The 22912-nt window shown below is 33.4% G+C and overlaps 2 protein-coding genes and 1 pseudogene across 2 annotated transcripts; 2 read left to right on the top strand and 1 right to left on the bottom strand.

Annotated features, from left to right (window-relative positions):
- The first annotated feature begins 196 nt into the window (after positions 1 to 196).
- Positions 197 to 1984, top strand: LOC108212705 (serpin-ZX-like; annotated as a pseudogene).
- Positions 1985 to 2462: 478 nt separating this feature from the next.
- On the bottom strand, positions 2463 to 5684 carry LOC108210431 (LIM domain-containing protein WLIM2b). The gene is made up of 6 exons (XM_017381713.2): positions 5546 to 5684; positions 5071 to 5282; positions 4220 to 4319; positions 4104 to 4138; positions 3928 to 4017; positions 2463 to 2938 (listed from the first exon to the last, which is right to left on the bottom strand). Exons 2-6 carry the CDS (start codon positions 5203 to 5205, stop codon positions 2729 to 2731), a joined length of 570 nt encoding a protein of 189 aa, XP_017237202.1. The 5' UTR covers positions 5206 to 5282; positions 5546 to 5684; the 3' UTR covers positions 2463 to 2728.
- Positions 5685 to 13688: 8004 nt separating this feature from the next.
- On the top strand, positions 13689 to 16755 carry LOC108213123 (fatty acyl-CoA reductase 2, chloroplastic). Its single transcript, XM_017384863.2, has 9 exons — positions 13689 to 14092; positions 14196 to 14299; positions 14582 to 14781; positions 14870 to 14970; positions 15072 to 15282; positions 15375 to 15536; positions 15623 to 15704; positions 15854 to 16236; positions 16316 to 16755. Exons 1-9 carry the CDS (start codon positions 13768 to 13770, stop codon positions 16476 to 16478), a joined length of 1731 nt encoding a protein of 576 aa, XP_017240352.1. The 5' UTR covers positions 13689 to 13767; the 3' UTR covers positions 16479 to 16755.
- The last annotated feature ends 6157 nt before the right edge of the window (positions 16756 to 22912 follow it).

Genomic DNA, 22912 nt, shown 5'->3' with positions numbered 1-22912 from the left:
GAGCAAGAACCTATATATATATTGATGATTGATTTTTGCAGTACCACTATCTCAATTGCAGTCGCCCAGCTAATTTGGTTTTCTTTTTTCCAAAAATCACAACTTTTTTTATTCTAATTTTATCTAAGATTATCTTAATTTTTTCATAAAGGGCTAAAAATATCCCACCTCCCTCGAATTTGCCTCCGATCGTTGACCCATGATACGTGCTTCTTCTTGATCATAAACCCGATAGTCTTGTCAGTTAAAGACGGGGATTCAATGGATGATTATTTTACAATAAGATACAGAAGAATCTGTATAGACCTTACATATAAGTTCAGACGTTACAGCTTACAAATGCATGCTTAGCTTAGGCCTCTTTATATTCCATGTCCTCGTATATAAATCCTGCCAAGGTATACAATTTGTTCTCAACACAAGACATGGAGCTTCAACAATCAATCAGAAACTTAACTGATGTCTCTTTAGTCCTCACAAAACACATTCTGCAAAACCATGGCAAATATTCAAATGTTGTCGTCTCCCTGTTTCCATGCAAGTTATTCTCAGCTTAATTGCCAAACCCTTGGCGAGCTTCTTACTTTCCTCAAAGCTGAAACTACTCAAGAACTTAACAAACTGTCTTCGTACCTCATTGATGTTGTTTTGGCTGATGGATCATCCTCTGGAGGGCCGGTCTTGTCTTTGGCTAATGGTGTTTGGATCGACAAATCTTTGTCTTTTAAGTCTCCTTTCAAGAAGGTGGTGGTAGTGGACTCTGTTTACAAAGCTGCTTCTGATGCGGTTGATTTTAAGAATAAGGTTTGTCAATTGTCACTTACTTGGTTGAATTACTTGTTTAATCATACGGTTTTTTTATGGTTGTGCCCATGGACACATACTAGGCACTAAACTCTATGAATTTAGAGGGTTTTGATTGGCTTAGACTCTTCTTAGACTCTTCTTTAATAATGATGCCGCTTACATTTACAACAATTATATTAATCAAAACCATCCAAATTCATAGATTTTAGACAAACCCTTAATCATAATACTACATTAATTTCTGTAAAATTATGCAGCCTGAAGAGGTGGTCGTGTTATTGAACTCTTGGGTTGAGAAGGAAACCCATGGCCTTATTAAAGATGTCTTTCCTGATAGATTAATTGATAACTTGACTTGGCTTGTTCTTGCTAATGCTGTTTATTATAAAGGAGAGTGGCTTAGTCCTTTCGAGGTGTCGGATACTAAAGACTCCGACTTTCACCTCCTCGACGGTAGCTCTAGTCAGGTTCCCTTCATAACCTCCCCATTGAAAGATCAATATATTAGTGTCTTTGACACTTTTAAAGTGTTGAGGCTTCAGTATAAACAAGGAGATGACAAGCAACGCCTATTTTCCATGATCATCTTCCTGCCAAAGGCAAAAGACGGGCTACCAACATTGGTGGAAAAACTCGGGTCACAATCCAGCTTTCTTGACCGATACATTACAAGTCACAAGGAACTAGTTGGCATAGTTCAGGTTCCCAAATTTAAAATATCATTTGGGTTTGAAGCGTCAGAAGCATTGAAGGGATTAGGGCTGATCTCGCCATTCTCTCCAGGTGATTTTACTGAGATGGTGAATGAATCTCCTGATGGTCAGATGTTGTATGTTAAAAACACGTTCCATCAATCATTGATCGAAGTTAATGAAGAAGGCACTGAAGCTGCTGCTGCATTTGGTGTAATGATGGGGGGTGCTTCCCCTGAGATGTTTATGGACTTTGTTGCGGACCACCCTTTCTTGTTCCTTATTAGAGAAGATGTGACCGGAGTAGTTCTCTTCACTGGACAAGTTCTCAATCCTTTAGCTACTTAATACACCTGCTGAAATATAATTAATCCTCTGGAAACTATATATTTTCAAGTTATTACTTGATGCTTATATGAAGTTGCTAATATATTAGTAAAGTGAAATCTAAGAACTTGAATTATCTTCGTTATGTGCTGAAACTGGAGAGCTATTTGGTAGTAATTTATCTGTTTGAAGTTTGAAGGTATCAAAAGTTTCTTAAACAGTTACTCTATTTCTATGCATTTTCACCAAAATTTATATTGTTTAGCTTGTGTGCACCAACTGATTCCTTATATAAATATATACTATAGCCTTCCGATTTAAAGTTGCATACTGCAAATACAGCTAGTTATGAAACTGTAGTGTAACTGTGCAAGTGTAACACTGTGTCAGCCCTTCTGGTTTGAAGTTTCATTCCGGAAAACCAATTTTTCCAAAACCTCAAGAGGTTGGGAGAAGCGCTTACCAACATCATATGAAATTCTAACATTCTACACATCATATGAAATTCTAACATTCTACCTCACTCGAAAGCCCATTTCTGGGACGAGAGTGAATTAATTACGCCAATTTTTGAGACATAACTTTGCCTATATAAATATGAGAATATTGGATATCACAGAGTGAGCTCTGAGATCATGGAAACAAAAAGATTTTTTTTTTGTCCTCTTCAACAAAAATCTAATACAAACAAAGAATAGTTTTTTATACAACTTTGGGCTTGTATCCCCCATGTATTCTAATTAAGCAACAATGACAATGGCAAAGATGCCAACCAAACATTTATAGAAAACATTCAAGTTCAATCAACTTGTGAAGTTTGAAAGAGAAAAATTGAAAGGGAAAACACACAAAAATATTGGAGGTCCTCTTAGTAGAAATGGATTTAAAAATGAAAACATGATTTAAGCTTCAGGAATGGAGGCTGCTGGTCTCCTGACTGACGCGGACTTAAGAAGATGGGTGTAGCTACCTTTCTCCTTGAAAAGCTGGGAAAAATGATGTTTGCAGTACAAATTGCCTTCAAGGGCTGCATAATTTGATGGAGTTATGTAGCATCCACCATGACAACACTTGAAGCAAGTCTTGTGATAGGATTCATTCTCCACTGTCACCTGGCAAATTTTTAGATCTAAATTTTCTAGCAAATGCATAAGAGTAAGAATATAAACAACAAATCATTAAATAGCTGATTAGGATGTACAAATAAAAGCAACTATTTTCTCTTCCACGCTTGTATAAAATTACTATCAAAATCTTAGTTAAATTTCAAAAGGTCTATCACTTCAATACAATAGAGTCTAATATTGCAGGGAGATGCAAGTGATTGTGATCACAACTACAAATACCCTGCAACAACACGATGACTATATAAGATCACACTACAAATAGATTGTTCGGATTTGCACGATTTATAGATCAAGAAATATTTTTTGACAAACGTTTTGTTCATGTGCTCAATTCAATCACCCCTTAGGTCCATTTCATAGATCTAGCACTTCAACTTTAAATATTTTTAAATATTTGTATGAAGTCTTACTCTAATTGAATCTTATGTCCATATAAGATCAAATGATAACTAGAAATTTGGAACAAATGCTTGCAAAAAACAAAACTTCAAGAGGCAGAGAAACTCTTGCTTATTAAAAAAAACATGTTTTCTACATATTTGCTATTTTAGTTTTGAACTTAAGCAAGAACAAGAGTATGGGCTTTCTTTATAACACAATAACATTTGCTACTCAATCTTACAAAAAACGGGAATCAATACATATATTCTCCAAATTTGAGATGTAATACATAAGCATAGGTCTAACAATGAAGATAGAGGATATATAAGTGTAGGTGTAATTTCTAGTTAACACTTGAGCTGGTAAATTGCAAAAGTTCACACAATCAAATATATAGTTAAAGTTAGAGTGAAGTTTGGCATAAAACTCCCAAAAAATTACAAATGGTTAAGTGAATCTGTGCACCAGCCATTGCAAAATACTATACATACTAAGATGCAGATATCAGTCAACCTTTGAGAAGTAGAAAAAAGTAACTTTAACTTAATCAGCAAAGTGTAATATATCTTATGTTCTGTAAATAAGTTGAATACCTTCTCTAGTGGATAAGCTGTTTTACCGCAAGTAGCACATTTATCTTGTGTGCCAGAAAACATGCCAGCAGCTTTGCTAGGTGACTTTGTCTGGATAGCAGGATAATTAGATATTAAATGAGGTGCAGAACAATGTAAATACTTCAACCATAAGCTAGCTGTGAGAAAAAAATTACCAGCATTGGAGTTGACTGATCCGCTGACTTTGCAGCTGCAGCAAAATTATATTCATCACATAAAACATACAGATAATGAATTTGTTTATATAACTCATAAGAATAAAATGGCATACGTGAAAGAAAGTTCTTGTTGAAGTTTCCCGATTCCTTGTACAGCTGCTCAAAGTGTGGCTTGCAGTACAAAACACCTTCCATTGAGGAGTAGTTGCTCAGCTGTTTAGTAATAACAATAATAAGATTAGCTCATAAGATGACTTAACATATAATATAGGTCCGAGTTGAATAAATCCCTTTTGGCGCTCCCACAAACAAAGGTAGTATGCAGGCAGAATAAGTTATTGACCTCAAGCCTTAAGGTATGTCAAAAGAAATAGACTTTACTGGCCAGAGCTACATGAGTACACAAACTTTCCTAAAACTCCACCAAAAATGAATACATATTGTCTAAAGCCCAACGTCCAGTTTTTTGTTGTTCGTTGACAGTCCCGAGTATGCTTTACAATCACATCAACCGCTAATGCTTCATAATATGCAAGACCTAGTAGCCAATGAAGTTGTGCTTTTTCAAAAATTAATTTAAAAGGTCAATTTACTGATCAGGGATTCAGGGAAGCAGTCTTGACCAAGAATTTTCCATTGCTTTCACATTCAATGCAGCTCAAAATTCATATCTGACACCGAAATTCACATATCACATCGGACATACATAATCACCCGGTGTTTCCATCTAGTTTGTGATCATAATTTATTATGGTAAGATCAACAGCTGTGACGTGTAAATTCCACATTCTTATGTGCATTCCACAAAAAGATCATGAAGAAAGTGTACAGAGTCTACCAACTACCGACCCCCCATACCAAAATAATTTGCTAAAAAAAACACACAACTTAAAAACAAAATCACAGTCTGCAATAATCAATAAAGAGATACTGTAAAATCAAGCCGAAATGGTTGTTTGTTTACCTTCAAAGTCCCTTTGCAATGGGTGCACTTGAAACAAGACTTATGGAAATCAATACCATCAGCAGACACCAGCTCCATTGGATACACAGTTTTCGAACAAGCCTTGCATTTCTGTTGTGTACCGGTGAACGACATCGTTTTCGCCTTCACTTAGATCGTTCTCCCCCTATAAATTACCTTAACTCACCCACTTAAATCACCTATATTTTAGCCTGAAAATTCACCAACAATCGACATAATTCTCATTCTTCTCTAAAAGCTTAAAACAAAATTGCAAACCGAAAAGATCAAAACTTTAACAAATGAATCAATAAAGATTAAAACTTTAATAACCCAATCAACTCAATTACATGAAACAATCATCAAAACGTTAAAACTTTAGCATATCTTGAATTGAGCAGTATAGATATACAGATCTGAACTGAGAAATTATGATATATTAAGACAGAATTGAAGAAAATAATCACATGGGTACCTGGGAATGGAGATAAGAAGTTAGATACAGATGGTGAGGGAGACACGACAGCTGACAAGGAGTCAAAGGATGAAGAGAGAGATGAGCTTTTAAACGCAAAGTTCGAATAACTTGTCTTTATACGCTCCAGAAAAAGGTCATTTTCCTTTTTAAAGTTACATAAAAAGAAGGGTCATTCGGACGGGGATTGTTTGGATTAATTTTAAAAAATTATTTATTAATTAAATTGAAGAAGAAAATTATGAGTTATAAATGAATTTATTAATAAGTTATTTAAAATGTTTGGATAATTTTATTCATAAATCAATCGAGTGTTTAGTAATTTATTTTTGTAAATTGAAAAAAAAAAATCAAATTATTAAAATATAAGAAAGTTTCTTCACCAATATAATTTATTATATAATTATTAAAATTTAAAATTTTAATAAATTGAGAATCACTAACAGATGTGATCGATGTCAAATATTTGCTCCAGCTGTGCGTTAGCCCCTTCCAAGTTGTTGACGTCCATCAACTGTACCGTTTTTGTCATGTGTTCGTTTCCACTCGCTAGTACAAAAAGTTACTAGTGTAAAACCGATTTTATAGTTGATTTTAATATTATAACGATTTAAGGAGTTAACATAAACAATTAATTAGACTCTTCATTCTTATTCTAATACAAACGAACTGTTGTCAATTTTTCTTTGATTTCACTCACGTTTCTTCATTATTTCAAAAACTGAAACCATAGCTTCGTTCATCGTTTCAAGCCCGTTGTTTTGATACCAACATCACCAAGTTTCATCAAGATTTAAGAACCTTGATTTTCTTGAGTTAACTCGGTTTTAATTTAAACAATAGAGGTTACTGTAAGTTTTTTGCTAAACAAAAATCAAAATCATGTTCTTGAGTGTCTGCTCTGCAACATATAATTTTTCGATATTTTTTTAATCAAGTTCGAATTTTTAGGATTTTTAGTTAATTTTAAAATTCAAAAAATTCAGCTAAATTTTATATTTTCTGAAAAATTGTGTTTTCTTGCATAAATTAAAATGACAGTTAATTTTGAAATTTTCAAACATAATTTCATTGGTTATTTCAATCTTAAACATTGTCCGGTTGAAAATTTTAAAACTTGGATTCGGGTTTTAAATGAGCACTCTTTGGTTAGCATCGTTATATCTTTGAATACTCATTTAAATACCAATTTATTATGACTAATTAGTACCATTGCAACTGTGTCTCGCGATTTAAGAGGTGTTAGGCCCTAAATATCCAAATGGTGGGGGGGGGGGTTTAATGCCCCAAATATTAATATATCGGATATATGACCCTTAATACTATTTAGTCGCGCCTCGTCGTGTAGTGTTTCGGTTTTTAACCAAAACGCTACTCTAAGTAGCGTTGGCATATATATTTTTTCCATTTAAATCAAGAAAAACGCCACACGTTTTAGCTTTGTTAGTAATGAACGCCACTTCGCTTGGCGTGTACTAATTTTCCTAATACACTAGAACGCGAATGGCAATAGCGTTTTTTCGTGAATTAAGAGCTATACTTCAAAACGTTGGTTGCTATTCTATTTAGATACAATTATAACTATTCTTTTAAATTTAATTTAACAATAATCTTATAATTCTTATTTTATTTTTTTTATTTTGTTTTTAATTTCAAGTATTAATCATTCCAAAACTCAACTACGAACTTTAAAACGTTAACAACTATTAATTTACTTTATTCATTTAATTTCACGTATAAATTAATCATTCTAAAACCCAAACATAAACCCTAAATTTTAAGGAATGTTAATTTACTTTTTTAAACCAGTTGCTCGGCTTTATGGCCTTCGGCGCCAAAGTCTCGAATTAGTTAGGGTTTAGACTCGAGGGATTAGGGCATAAAAGCCCTAAACTTCGTGATCTGGCATGTACATAATGAAAATAACTGATGAAAATAAATAAATGGGAGATATAATTATAATGAAACTGGTTAATGATTTGAAACAAACTGACTAAAAAATGCGATTATTACAAAATTTTTACATCAATTTAATTTAAAGTATAAATTAATCATTTTAAAACCCAAATATAAACCCTAAATGTTAACTGTTGTTATTTACTTTATTAAACCCAAATATAAACCTTTAATTAATTTATACTTTATTTAAAGTATAAATTAATTTTCGTAAAAAAAGTATAAATTAATTAGGGTTTAAGCTCGAGAGATTAATGTGCAGAAAATGCAGATTTAACAATTAAACTACACATGATGGACAATTCATCAACAATCACAAGTCTTACATAGGTGGTAATGTTGACTATTTTGATTTTTATGATTTTGATCACATATTAGTTTAATTGAAATTACATCTATGTGTGCATCCGCAGTTTTGGTCTTGCTGGTAGATATGTTGATGTGTGTGTCATCAATAATCCATCTCTTTTAGAAGTACCGCCTAGATAGGGGCTCCCCCCCCCCCCCCCCCAAAAAAAAAAAAAAAGAGAAGGCAACCAACCCTTTTTAGACAACCATCACATGAAGAATATGAATTTGATAATAGCCGGTTTCTCTTCCGCGCCCAATGTGAAGAAGAAACAAAAAAAGATGTTAGAGAGTTAGAGGGTTTATACAAGTCCTTCTCTGACGAGGATGAGGAGGATTATGAATTAAGGGAGAATTTAGATAAAGCACCCCCGAGAGCTCCCCTTCCCCAAAAAAAAACAAGAAGAAGACAACCAACCCTTTTTAGACAACCATCTCAAGAAGAATATGAATTTGATAATAACCAATTTCTCTTCAGCACCCAATGTAAAGAAGAAACAAAAAAAGATGTCAAAGAGTTAGAGGGTTTATACAAGTCTGACGAGGATGATGAATTAAGAGAGAATTTAGATAGTGTTGATGATACCTTTTAATCTGATAGTTCTAACAATGATTATTTAGATGATGACCTCATTTTTTAGAAGAATGTGGATGAAACTGTTGATGATGAAGAGGAGTGTAAAATCCAGTGATTTTATTTATTTATTTAAATATTTCTATTTAATTAGTATTGTTATTATGAGTTAGATATTAGATTTAAATTGTTTGTATTTATATATTTAGATATTAGCATTAATTGGAAGTTTCTAGAATTTATTTTGTGTTAGTTATTTTGAATAATAAAGTATAGAAGATTCTTTATTAATGGAAGGAAGCGTAGAATTATTTTTTTTCCATATCGAAATCTTCTTGAGAAGACCTTATATTTGGAAATTGGTTTATGAGGTGGAGAAAATTGTGACTCAAGTTTGGAACTTCCTATTTACGATTAGGTATTATGTGCTATATAAGAACCCCTTTAGAATCCGAATAAGTCGTACAACAATTTACGTGGACGGGTATGTTTTATTTCTCTTCGATCTTTGCACGTATATGTTGACTTGAGTTATTAATTTATTGCTCCTTGTCATGTGTATTTGATGCAGATATATCTTGTTTGCTTAATTGTTTATGCTGAAATTCGTATATAGTATTTTCTGTGAATCAGTTGGGTTGTAAAAATCGTAGTAAATTGAAAATTGATTGGATTTTGTTGATTCTGGACATTCTGTAAAGCTCTCTTCGATACCTACAACTTTTGTCTCAGGACTTATTTCGAAATTAGCAGTGTATCTATCCTTAAAATCACATTCTTTGTTACCTTTCAGTTCTTAGTCGCGAAACTTTTTTTTCCCATGTTCAAAAATTCGCTATAAATTGATCGTATGTCGAAAATTTACTCGTGATACCAATCTGAAAATCTTGAGATATAATCTTTAGTTATCAGTCATACCCATTTGTTGTTTAAATTAATTTAATTGTCTAAACTGATTTACAAAGATTCAGGGTTGTTTATACTTTTCTGCTGAGTTGTCCCGTGTTTAAAAATTCATATCTCCCTCGTTATTTGCCATAAAATTGTGATCTTTACCAATTCTGAAACCTCTAGGAATTCTCTTTAAGTGGTTAGTTATAGTCTAATTGAGATCAGTTTGTTTTCTGCGTCAAAATCTGCTTTGAATGTTAACTGGTCCTGAGTTAAATTCTGCTCTGTTACTTGAACTTCTAAAATTCACAACTAATTCGTTATCTGTCCGTTTATTATGAATCTGGTCATTTTGGAATCCTTGTTGAATGTACTTTAATTCTCCAGTTGACTATTTTCTCATATTCAGAAGCTATCTTTGGTTAATATTGAGATTTGTAACAGCATGCATGTTATTTATCTTATTCGATAAATGAAATTGTGTTAATTGTTATTAGTTGTTAAAGTTTGTATTTTGTTAAGACTTGTTATGTGCCTTGCTCTTGATCGTTTAAGCTACATGTTAATTATGTTTTGTTTATTAATTAAATGTATAGGCTTTGTTCGTGTTATTAATTTCGGATTTTAAGTGTCGACTTTGAGGTAAGTACCTTTTGACTTGCTTTTATTTTTGAAAGGATATTTTGATTTCGCAAATTTCTGATTTTTGTTAAGATATAAGAATAAGAATTTTGTTTCGAAGTTTACAAGATATAAGATATGAGAATCTTTGAAGACCCAGTCTCTACGTTTCGAACCCGTTCGTAATTTACGCTATAGTTCCGGAACTAGCCTTAGATACCCTTAGTAGGCGCACAAGTGTGCAACTTTAGATACCTGCTAAGGGCGCGTGATTATTGAACTTTAGATCCCGGTCACTGGGTAAGTGTGGCAAAAGAATAACAATAAGATCCCGGTCACTGGGTAAGTGTGGCCGTAGAGCAAGACTGTGGTATTGATAAGGTTTTTGTTTCTGTTTTTGCTTCTCTTTTATATTCTGATTGGTTTTAAAATATAAACTGTGGGTTGGATTTGTTTTTACAAGTGTTTTAAAGTTATAATTGTTTTGAGGAACAATGTTTTATAAAAACGCCCACTGATTTCGAAAATTAACTGTGAGTCAGATTGTTACTTGCTGGGCTGTGTAGCTCATTCGTTTTTCTATATTTCAGGTTCTATCATGTGGAAGAATTTTGAGAATAAGATTGAGGACTTTTGGATTTAATGCTTCGTGATTATTTGCATTAGTGAATAAAGACTTTTTGTTTATTTAGAATAATTTGATGAGTTTATTAGATATTGGTTTTGGATTTTTGGAGCTGCGTCTCTATGTTAATGACTTTTGATTATTGGGTTAGACCGCTGCTTTGAATTATATATTATTTGAGGATTTTGATTTAAGTAATGGTATTATTTGTGTTGTGAAATTAGCTTTTTAATATTCCGAAAAGTCGGGATGTTACAAGGAGAATGATGCTTCTCCTAATAATTCACTCTTTTTCTAGACCCAACGACACTTAATTATACATTTTTCTTGATGATAAAAAACTAAATTCATATATAAAATAATAAGTTTTACTGTAACTTTTTCTCAAACTAGGATCACAAACATGTCTCTTGAACACATGCTTACACAAATGACACATCACAGTAATAAATAAAGTTAGAGATGGAGAATAGGAAAGGCGAATAAGACGAACAAATAAATTCACAATGTTGAGTGAAATTCTGATTCCATGCTCTCGAAGTCGAGTAAAACTAATATTTTATATAACTGAAATATTGTAAGATATATTATTAAAAAATGTACACAATTTACTTTTAAATAATTATATATTTCACATTCCTAAAATTATATTAAATTAATTTGTGAAATTAAGCCGAAATTGGATAAATTTGACAAAAAAGATAAAACTGGCCCTATGTAATTAAAACGAAGGGAATATTAAGTTTTATAAGATAAAAAAAAATTGTAAAAAAAATTCACACCAACTTTTTTTCCCGAACTGTTTTTTAAATAAATTTTTTATGAAAAAATATAATTTTTAATTTAAAATAAGAAATTACTTAACGACTTTTAAACGAGAAAAAATGACAATCTTCTTATAAACCTAGAGCTATATGCTAAAAGCCCGGATTTTAAGATATTTCTGACTTTAAACCGAAAAATATCTGTTTATGTAATAAGTCAAAGTCGGCTAAAAATTAAGAACAAGCTAAAAACAGACTTAAAGTCAGATATTAGTTTGAGTTACCTTTTTTAGTGACTAGTTTTTTTTAACTTGTTTTCGATAAAAATATCTGTAAGTTATAAGTTACCCATAAATCACTTTATTATTATTATTATATTTTTAATAAGTCATAAGTCATTAATAAATTAAAATTACCCAAACAGTTATTTTAAACTCATAACTTATGACATTAAGAGCCCGTTTGGCTGAGTTTATGACTTTATTTTAAACTCATAACTTATGACATTAAGAGCCCGTTTGGCTGAGTTTATGACTTAATATGATTTATGACTTAACGTGACTTATTTGATAAGCTGATAGTTTGAAATGTCTGTTTGGGTAAATTTGACTTACTAATGATTTATGAGTTATTTAAAATATAATAATAAAAATAAAAATAAAAATTGATTTATATATAATTTATATCTTATAAGTAATTTTTATCAAAAAAATTAATTCACTGCAAAAAGTATTTCAAACTAACTTAAATCTGACTCATTACACAAAAAAAACATTTCTCAGCCAAAAGTTAAAACAACTTTAAACCCCTACTCTAAGACCATCTCTGATCATAATTTAATAAATAAAGCAACTTCAATCTTCATTTTTCCATCTCCAATCATTACTTCATTTTATAAATAAAGCAATTTGTGCTTTATCCTCAAGTTCAACTTCATACAGGATAGTGCATGATTTTATATATAAAGATAGAGTAATGGATGATTGAAGATGAATTATTCTATAAAGTTAAAAATGAAGAAATATGAAGCACTAAACTGGGACAAACATGTTCTAAGTCAAGTAGCGTTAAGTAATTAAGTAATAAGTCAAAATTTTAATTATTTCAAGAAAAAAGTCAAAAATTTAATATTAACCAAACGGCTCCTATTAAAAATCGTTGTCTTCTCGATTTCACTGCACGACATGTTTCAGTCAATTTTGTAATTTTGTTAAAATATCAAAATGGAAAATGGAAAATGGAAAATTAGTAATGGAAAATGGAAAACTTAGGCATTGACCTTGACAATCCGTTCAGGTCGTTGCTGGAATGAAGTTTAGGGCTAAAGGCCACGGCAATTTGAAAGTACGCATATTAATTTTCACAAAACAAAACTAATGTAATCCGGGAAAAAAATACGGTGAGTGGTAAGAAGAGGAGATGTCTGATTGCAAAGATGAGTAGATTTTTCAGCACAAGACTTTGAGAGCTAGAAACCTGTGTGGGAGACCAGTGTTGTGTTTGGTTGTGGTGAATGATTCCGGAAAGAATGGAATAAAAAATGAACTATATTATGGGCAATTGTTAACAAATTTAATTCCTTACTCCATTCCATTCATTACATTATGTGCTAGAGATCATGTCTTCAATTTGAGATGGAATGCTCCATTCTCTTCTACCCCAATTTCTTCTCAAATCTCATCATAGCAATTTTGTCCTCACTTACATTTATTCCAAACTTTCCTTCCTATCTCTATTAGTTACAAGTAATTTTATCCATTTCATTCCATCCATTCTCCCCAACCAAACACAACATAGATTTCTTTCCAGAAGGGCCACATGAAATGGAAGAATCAGAGAGAGGAAACTGGCGAGGAAACTGGTATATAACATTGACAGGAATATCTGTGTGCTTGTTCGGGAAACGTTACTTCTTACTTTTTCTCGATAAAAAACTGGTTTCCACTTCTTTTTACCTGTTTGTGTGCATTTATAAGAAGCTGGAATGTTAACTTTTATTTAAAGATTTTTTTTTTTCTAAAAGAGTTTATCTTAATTTACTTCTCACTTGTAGTCCACTCCTTTCACTTTTTTAATCTTAAAAACGGCCCTATAATTTTTTTCAAAAGGCCCACGTGGAAGAGTCTACTGCAAGCTGTTTTGGTAAAGAGCAGAATACTGTAATTCCTTTCGAAAGACCCATGTAGAAGAGTGAGCTGTTTTGATAAAGACCAGAACACTATAATTCATTTGAAAAGGCCCACGTACAAGAATGAGCTGCTTTGATAAAGACTAGTATACTATAATTCCTCCGAAAGTTCCACGTAGAAGAGTCTACTGCGAGTCTCCGATGAAGTCTGGTATGCATGCTTATAAAACAAACTAATAGGCTGTGTAATACTGCATGCCGCAATACGATTTTCACTTGAAAGAAACTTAGTACTAAAAACTACTCTATTATATTATGGGAACTGTTTCATTGAATCTCTTTCCTATAATTTCCAGTAGGCAAAAACTAAACAGAAATAGAGTTTCTACTGATCAAAGATTGTTGAGAAAGAAGAGCATTACTGATACTTCCCTTCGTGTTAATCAGATCTCCGCAAAAATTTCTTCTCTTTATTCGTGTGCATATAATGGGAAGAACAGTGGTGTGCTTGAAAAGGACTCGGTATCGCTTACTGATGGTCAGCTAAATTCAGAAATGCATGATGATGGGATTGGAATTGTCGATTTTTTTTGTGGGAAGAAGCTTCTTATTACTGGTGCAACTGGATTCTTAGCAAAAGGTTTGTATGTTTTAATTAATTCTGCACAATATTTTAATTTCTCAGGGCAGTAAACTTCTTTTATTTAAATTTTGGGCTTTTAATCTGATCTGTATATGTATAGTTCTTGTGGAGAAGATTCTGAGGACAATGCCAGAGGTGGATACGATATTTCTGCTGATTAAAGCCAAGGATGAGGAGGCTGCAATGGAAAGATTAATGAATGAAGTATGTCAATAAATACAGTGATTTCTTGATTCTAGCTAATCATTTTTAACGGGTTGGCTAACCTGTGCCCTGAGGGCACAGGGCACACGTTAAGGTGTATTTAATACACCTGCTTGTGGCTGACAGTAGAGTTTGAACAGATGAAAAGTAACTCTAATACACTTGTATATTAAATCCATCTTAACTTGTGCCTTGAGGGCACAGGTTAGCCAACCCGATCACTTAAATGTATGCATAGGAATTTTAAGATTTTGGAGTACTTATGCATATTGCCCGTCTCAGATTATAAAAACAGAGCTCTTCAAGTGTTTACGAGAGAAGCATGGAATGCTATTTGAAAATTTTATATTGAGCAAGCTGGTGCCTGTGGTTGGAGATATGCGCAAAACAAATATAGGCATCGAGGAAGAGGTAGCTAATCGCATAGCAACAGAAGTGGACGTGATCATCAATTCTGCAGCCACTACAACATTTGACGAAAGGTTTATAGCTAGGCCTGCGCGGAACCGAACAGATTGTATACGCTGCTTTGTACTTGAGTTGTTCGTCTCAGACCCTTATTTCTAACAGGTTTGATGTGGCTCTTGATATTAACACAAAAGGAGCTGCACGGATTGTAAATTTTGCTAAGAAGTGTGAGAAGCTCAAGTTGTACGTGCATGTATCAACAGGTTAACATATCATTAGCCATTACATTACCTTATACGTGCCTAAAGGTCTAGATGAACAGAGTTAAGTTGGAACTAATTTGTTAATCTTTTGATTTCTGCAGCTTATGCTTCTAGACAGAGACAAGGAAAGATTATTGAAGAATCATTCGGTAAGGGGCATTATGTAGTAAGCGGTGCAGGTAAGAATGAAGCACCAGATAAACATGTACTTGGCTTGAATATTCAAGCTGAAATAAAGCTTGCATCAGAAATGGTAGAATCTTCTAAGGAAAACGAAATGGATCGAAATCTCAAGGATTTGGGCATGAGAAGGTAATCAAATCTGTCTTACTCGATCTCGTTTTTATTAGTTATCAATATAATCACTCGAACTAATGGTACTTGAAAATGCATGGGTGGATCAGGGCACAGAAATATGGGTGGCAGAACACGTATTCGTTAACCAAAGCAATGGGCGAAATGGTAGTCGAAGATACAAAAGGAGAACTACCTGTAATCATAATTCGGCCTAGTATTATCGAAAGCACTTTAAGAGAACCATTTTCGGGTTGGATAGAAGGTAACAGGTAAGCCATATGGCAGCATCCATTTCTCGCACATTAAAAATAATTATAATCACAAAATAAACGCGATGAGTGCGTTACCTGCACAGGATGATGGATCCAATTATCCTCTTGTATGGAAAAGGGAAGCTCCCTGGTTTCTTTTCAAATCCTGATATGGCTCTGGATGTGGTAAATTCTAAATTTCTTCTACTAAATATAGATGAAACAGTGTCGTGAATAGTTAATTTGTAAACATAACAACATATGAAATGCCAATCGAAACTGGATAATCTGCATCAACAGCAAAATGTAGCCCTTACATTCATGACTACGCACAGGTACCGGCTGACATTGTTGTCAATTCAACATTAGCCGCCATAGCAAAACATGGAGGCAAAGAAAGTAAAGTAGAAGACAACAATTCAAATGATCATGTGTACCAAATTACTTCATCTGTTGCAAATCCTTTGATAACCCGGGATCTGCTGGACCTGGCCTTTCAGCATTTTAGCCTAAGTCCTTGCTTTGATCGCGAGGGAAATCCAATCCAAATTTCAGCATTCAAGTTCTTCTCCTCTATAGAAGATTTGTTGTCCGACATGAAGAGCACTAGCAGCAATGATGAGATTTCTCCCAGACAGGAAATTATTCGTAGAAAATCAATAGAACATTTTAAGTACATGGCTAATCTGTACCAACCCTACACCTTCTTCGATGGAAGGTAACTGTCTGTTCAATCCCCTGTAAACTCTCCATACTGAAATTATACATTTTCAAGTTCGCCACCTATTCAATTGCAGGTTTGATAATAACAAAGTCGAGAAACTATTGGAGTGCTTGTCTGAAGAAGAAAGAAAAGATTTTGGATTCGATGTAAGCTCCATAGACTGGGAAGATTACATTACAAGGGTCCATTTTCACGGTGTCAGGAAGCATGTTATGAAGGAGACAGCCCTCAAGTAGTTATGTTCAGGACAAAACCTTTGATGCCTTCACTCCATATTATGATGCCAAGGCTCCAAACTATATTCATCTATAGATGCTCCTATTGTCTCGAAAATCTGGATAGGAACGGGGAGGCTGGCATCATTCCTTCGTTTTGATTATTAATCCTGAATTCCTGATAACGTTGTATTCTCTCAAGAGAACGATTTCGTACAAGTAGTAACACATTTTCTGATTTGTTCTTTCACGAACTTACAAGTTATCCAAAAGTCTCAAGATTTGAGTTGTGATATGATATTATGATAAGTTACCAAAAATACTAATTTAAGGTGTTAATAAAAACGTTGGTGCCAGTATCTTATATTAATAAGATAACGAAATTGCTGGCAATAATGCGATATAAATTAGATTTGCTAGAAAAAAAACCGTATGAAGCTGAATACCAAACTATTACAATAATGATATTTTGAATGCTTATCCAATTGTTAGACAGGAAGAAGAATACTTAACTACATGCCTTATCATACTTGCACTTTCTACCATGTTCCATTTCATTCTTTCTATCAAAAATTTACAAGTAGACAATATCCAGCAGGGTGGATACCAGTCAACAAAATGATTCTATATATGATCATCCAATGCATCAGCAAGAGGCTCAACCATTGTCATTTTCTAGTGCTTTCAATGTAGAACTTGATCAGACGAGTTCCCTCTTTATCATCATAAAAAATTTAGACTTAAACATATTTAGTCACTATTGTCTCATAATTGCCTATTTCTCCATAAAACTTCTTTATAATTTTTCATTTCATTCTCCCCCACCCATTCCATCCACGTGAACGCAACCTTAGTATTTGCGGCGGTACTGTTATTGCTGGGGATTCTTCTTTGAATGTTCCTACTCCCAGATTTGAGAATTTTGTGTTTGATTAATACGTGAAAAAGTAGAGGAGTGAATCATAAAAGAGTGATGTGATTATGAAATTTAAAAACGACAATGGAGTAGATAATCGAGTTTTAGGGCAGAGAGAAAACCAGATGAGTCTTGCCCAAGTAAAATTGAAAGAACAAACCCTGTATCTCAAATTTGGCATCAAACTACTGCGCGTTATGCTCTTTACACATTTTAAATTTGGCAAGCTTGTTTATAAACTTGAATCTAAATGATCTTTGGTATGCAACCATTGTGCAGTCAATCTAGTGACACTGACCAATGCAGACAAGAGAAAGATATGCCAATGGTTAACACAGAATGTTATGTGTCAGGGCCTCTGTAAATCATTTTAGGTGGAAACTAGGGGCTAGGCATATAAATCAAGGAGATGCCCCCACTCGTAAGATTAAATCCTTCATTTTAAGGTGCAAAATAAATTTGAAGTTTTAATAAACGCGAATCCCAGTGCTTTCCTGTTGTATAAACTAGAAATAATACTACTGTAGCACATGATGTTGCTGTGGAACAAACAATGAATGTCTGTCTCACATAAATTTATTCACGGACCAACTTCTAGGCAAGGAACTATACGGACAGATACTCGTGCACAAAAGCTGAGTTCAAAGTCTTGTAGCTGCAATTTTGTTAGAATATGATCGTGATAAGCCCTTCTCCTAACACCTTGAGGTTTTAGGAGAATTGGCCACTTAACAAAAATTTCCCATGTCATCATTTTAAAGGAAATATTGAAGACCTGCAAGTCCACAGATTCTCGCTGATGGTGATCTCCAATTATTTTCTTTTCGTGCTCTAGCTGAATATTGTTGACTATGGTTGCTATTTACCCTGATCCTTGAGTCCTGCTAGGCTGCTACCGTGTTATGAATTGGAACTAACAAACAATTGAATACACGGACCACCGTTGCTTCATTCATGAAGAACTCAATTCATTACAAGTTCATCAAAATCTGAAAAGATTGGACAACTGAACTTGCATTGCAATACCAAAACAAAACAGGGGGCGCTGGGGGAGCGACCGCATAGAACCCCTGAAAATAAAGGATCCTAAATTTATAAATCCATGAATATGTATATTCTATATTGAAATTTAAACAAAAAGTTAGTTATCCATATTGGAAGTGTTATTAACGATTTTTAACAAAATATGCAAGATGATCATATTTTTAGTTAATTTTTTATAACGTGTTTTCAAAATTCTTTTTTTTTTAAAAAAATTATTTAATTTTATAATATAGTAAAAATTAGGGCTCTTTAAAATTTCGTAAAGGGCCTCCAGTATTTTTGGCCCGCTCCTGACGAAAAATATACTGCAGAGACACTTAAATGAAAAGATAAATAAATCTGGGTTGCAGTCAACATCATATTTAAGCTAGCAAATCAAACTCTTGTGACATTAATCATAGAATTCAATTTTATCACAGCATGGATAAGTGCACCCAAAAGCCAAAATTAAAGTCTCCATCAGACCATCTGGCACAATGCGCATTTTGGAGGGCAGCTGAGTACATGTAAGTAGTGTACACGGGACTATCATCATATTTTATCAAGCTCGTATTCAGATTACTTTAGGCGACCAGACATCGAAGTCTTTCGAGTCCAAACAATTCGCAGCTAGAAAGTGGTTCGTTAACAAACTTTCTCCTGCATTTCCAGGTTTCTTCCAGGAAGCCAAGCGTGTACAAGAAAGCACAAAACTTGTTTATACAATACAATCATAATCTTATTTCTAAGTGATCCAGTACTCACATGAGCTGTAGCTTAATTCTGATCCCATACTGGACAAAAGCTGAGCTTTCCGCCAACTGGACTAACAGTTTCTAAATCAACTATCTAAATTTTATTTTCTCGTTCACTGTTGATTTCAATAATTTTGTAATTTTTGGTTATATTCAAGTTTTTTCAGTTATATCTTAACATTTTTAAAACATGTGAAGTTCAAATATGATGGCACAAAAATCTCTAATAAAATTCTTCATTCTAGATGGCTGATCTTGCTTTACCTAATGTATTCAATTTGCATTCTTTTTAAATTAGTAAACACTACTTTTTTAATACAACTACATCAATTGGATCACAATTTCTCGGATGAGACTTGAGCGCAATAATATAACAAAGACTTGCATAATATTCAAGAACAGGAAGAGGATACCGAGTCATTTTATATTTTTATCTACTTGTAAAAACTAAAAGCATCAACGCGGGTTGACATGGCTCCCAAGTCAATCTGTGAAGTTCTGAACTAGTCTATTTCGCACAAGTTGCTGATAGCTACTTCAGTGGCCTAACTTTATTCCATTCACTTACAAGTTACGAATAGTCTTTATAATCTTCTCATCTTTCATCAAAAATTGCAGTTTCTTGTTCTTTGACATCTCAACCAAAATCCGCTACTCTGCCTAACAGCAGCCTCTCTCCGGTAGCCTTGCGGTTCAGCCTTTTAACAAATTTTGTGTCGAGTATAGATATTCAATCAAATTCTTATTCCATGGATTTCAATTACTCAACACAATCAAATTCCTCTCGCTCGAGAAGGACATTCAACAACGGATCACATTACAATCTCTCATCAAATACTGCAAATTCTAACCAATCTATATCTCAAGTCCGCCCAGCTGAGAGGTCCATAAAGGACCAAACTACAGGACATTCAATAACAACATTCAATTCATCTCAGCATTCAGATTCCTCCTACTCGATTTCTCAGGTGCGCCCGGCAGAAAAGTCGATAAAAACAGAAAATGCAGGGCAATCAGTGAGAATATCCAACCGCTCCCAATTTTCACCACTATCTACCGATTCTTATCAATCCGTACCTCATCTCCGCCCTGCAGAAAAGTCAATAAAAGATCAGAATGCAGATCATTCAATGCGAACATCCAACTATGGCTCTCATCTTTCTTCACTGCCTACAGGTTCCAATCAATCCATTTCTCAGGTTCGCCCGTCAGAAAAGTCTATGACGTACCAAAGTGCAGGTCACAATGGTACTCTTTCAACAATGTCTACAGATTCTTATCAATCCATTTCTCAAGTACACCCTCCAGAAAAGTCTACAAGGGATCAAAGTGCAGGGAAATCAACAAGAACATTTAACCGTAGTTCCCGTCTTTCAACACAATCTGCAGATTATCAGAATGAAGGGTGGTCAGTAAGTAAATTCCACGATGGTTCCTATAATTCATCACATGCTACAGATGCTTATTACAAGGGGCGGCCACAAGAAAAGTCTATAAGGTATCAGAGTTTATCTCAAGTGCATCCAGTGGAAAAGTCTAACATAATGGATCACACTGCATTGGACCATACAACAAATTCCCATCAATCAACATACGGCGTGCATTCTGTTGAAAAGTCTGTAAGGTTTGATCGAAGTGCATGGAAATGAGCAAGAACATCCAGCAATCATTCTAACCATTTATAACAAGCAACGTATTTTCAAGTGCGTCCAGCTGAAAATTCATCATAAAATTTAAATTTTTTTTAGTATACACAATTTATTTCCATTTTTTTAAAAATGTATATGTAATAAAATCGGAGATAAAACTGAGTTAGAAAGGAGAATCGAGATTAAAATAAATTCTCACTCTCTTATTCTTTTTCCTGTCATCCGGGTTTCCATCAATTTTCACCGAAGTTCCAAATCAGTTTTTTTTTTCTTTTTATCATTTTTCAGGATACTCCTTCCATGTAAGAATTTCTATATTTCTAAATTGTATCCTCTTTTTGTGAGAGGTTGGTGTGTATTTTGTGTGCTTTGGTGTGATTCCATTTCCGGGACATTAAATATGTCTGATTTTCAACAATTTGATTTTGTGATAAAGATTTATATGAGATTATAATTGCGATGGATAGCTCAAACAGGATCCGGTGAAGTCGAAACATGTATATATATCATATTTAACAAATCACTTGATTGTGTCCCATGGAGACTAAAATAATCAATAATATGATTCGTTTTATATTTGTTTGATTCGATTATCTTTGTAATTGTCGTGTTGCTTTTCATTATTGAATTAATTTTTTTCTAAAAAATATATTATAGAACGTAAATGTAATAAATCATAAAGAAAATTAGTGCATTCGTCGGGTAATCTAATATATCATAAATGTATATAATTATATAAGTTTATAAAGTTAATATAATATCCTATACAGGGTATTCTAAGTTTTTAAAATAAAAAACTATCGAACCCAAATTCTGAACAATTATATACTTATATATAATAAGCGTAAGGGAGATAATTTGGTCGCATGGTCTTATGGTCCAAAAACTTATCATCCGTTGGATCGTATATTGAACAAATAAGCACCGTTAGATTGAAACAAAATTAAATTCTGTTAAACCAAGGCAGATTGTTTACGGTTCCTCTCCAGCCACAGGTTGAAGGAGATGGAGCTTTAACTTGGGTTAAACCTTTAGCAAATGAAGTTAAGATATCAGTTGATGCAGCAGTCTTTGAGGATCATGAAGGAGTTGGTTTTGGTCTTGTTGCTCGTGACTCCGAAGGTCCGTTAGTCGAAGCCAAAGCAATTTTCTACCCTCACCCAGTTTCTCCTGTTCTTGCAGAAGCCATGGCCGTTAAAGAAGCCCTAAGCTGGAACGATCAATTTCAAGGAGAGCGTATCATAATTGAGTCTGACTGCTTGGTTGTGGTACAAGCAATCAGAAGCTCAACCCCAATGAGGTCTCATCTTGGTGCAATCGTGGAAGAATGCCGCGGCCTCATGAAACAATCTCACAAACTTAGTTTGTCCTTTGTCAAACGATCTGCAAATGTGGTTGCCCATAGTCTTGCTAGGGAATCATATAATTATTCAGGTCGTATTTTCGATAGGAGTTCTGTTCCTGTTGAAATTCAAAATTGTATTGATCTAGACTTGCGTCATTAATAAAATTTCCAGCTTCCCGTCAAAAAAAAAAAATTAAATTCTGTTTTATAACGAAACTGACATCTACTTGCATGTTTATAATTCCTTTTCTAAATCCAAAACAAATTCTGCCTTTCATGTGTTTTTGGTTTTTTTAATTCAAAATAAATATTTCCTACAAATTTTAATGGTAGAATCGTATAAATCGCACCGTCACAAAATTATTTTTATCCATTAGATCGTATATTGAACAAATAAGCACCGTTAGATTAGAATAAAATTAACTTCTGTTCCATAAGACAACTGATATCTACTTGCATGTTTGTAATTCCTTTTCTGAATCCAAAACAAATTTTGAATTTCACGTGTTTATGATTTTTTTTAATACAAAATAAATATTTTCTACCAATTTTATTTGTAGAATCATATAAATCGCACCGTTACAAAATTATTTTTATCTAATATATTTTAAAATTAATAAGCCCGATTTATGTGAAGAACGAATACAAAAACTTTTTCTTAATCCAAAACAAATTCTACCATCTTATTTTATGTTTATGATTCATCTTCTTAATTCAGAACAAATTGTGTTTATCAATTTTAATCTCGAACCATAAAAAATTTTTAG

Source organism: Daucus carota, chromosome 3, assembly GCF_001625215.2.
Source record: "Daucus carota subsp. sativus chromosome 3, DH1 v3.0, whole genome shotgun sequence".
Classification (NCBI taxonomy): Eukaryota; Viridiplantae; Streptophyta; class Magnoliopsida; order Apiales; family Apiaceae; genus Daucus; species Daucus carota.
This window is presented reverse-complemented; position numbering and strand designations above follow the sequence as displayed.

Coding starts and splice junctions, on each gene's coding strand:
- LOC108210431 (XM_017381713.2), bottom strand. CDS start 5,205: ATGTCGTTCACCGGTACACAACAGAAATGCAAGGCTTGTTCGAAAACT. Junction 4,320..5,070: donor ATTGCAAAGGGACTTTGAAG/GTAAACAAACAA, acceptor ATTACTAAACAG/CTGAGCAACTACTCCTCAAT. Junction 4,139..4,219: donor CAACAAGAACTTTCTTTCAC/GTATGCCATTTT, acceptor ATTTTGCTGCAG/CTGCAAAGTCAGCGGATCAG.
- LOC108213123 (XM_017384863.2), top strand. CDS start 13,768: ATGGGAACTGTTTCATTGAATCTCTTTCCTATAATTTCCAGTAGGCAA. Junction 15,537..15,622: donor GGTTGGATAGAAGGTAACAG/GTAAGCCATATG, acceptor TTACCTGCACAG/GATGATGGATCCAATTATCC. Junction 15,705..15,853: donor CTGATATGGCTCTGGATGTG/GTAAATTCTAAA, acceptor GACTACGCACAG/GTACCGGCTGACATTGTTGT.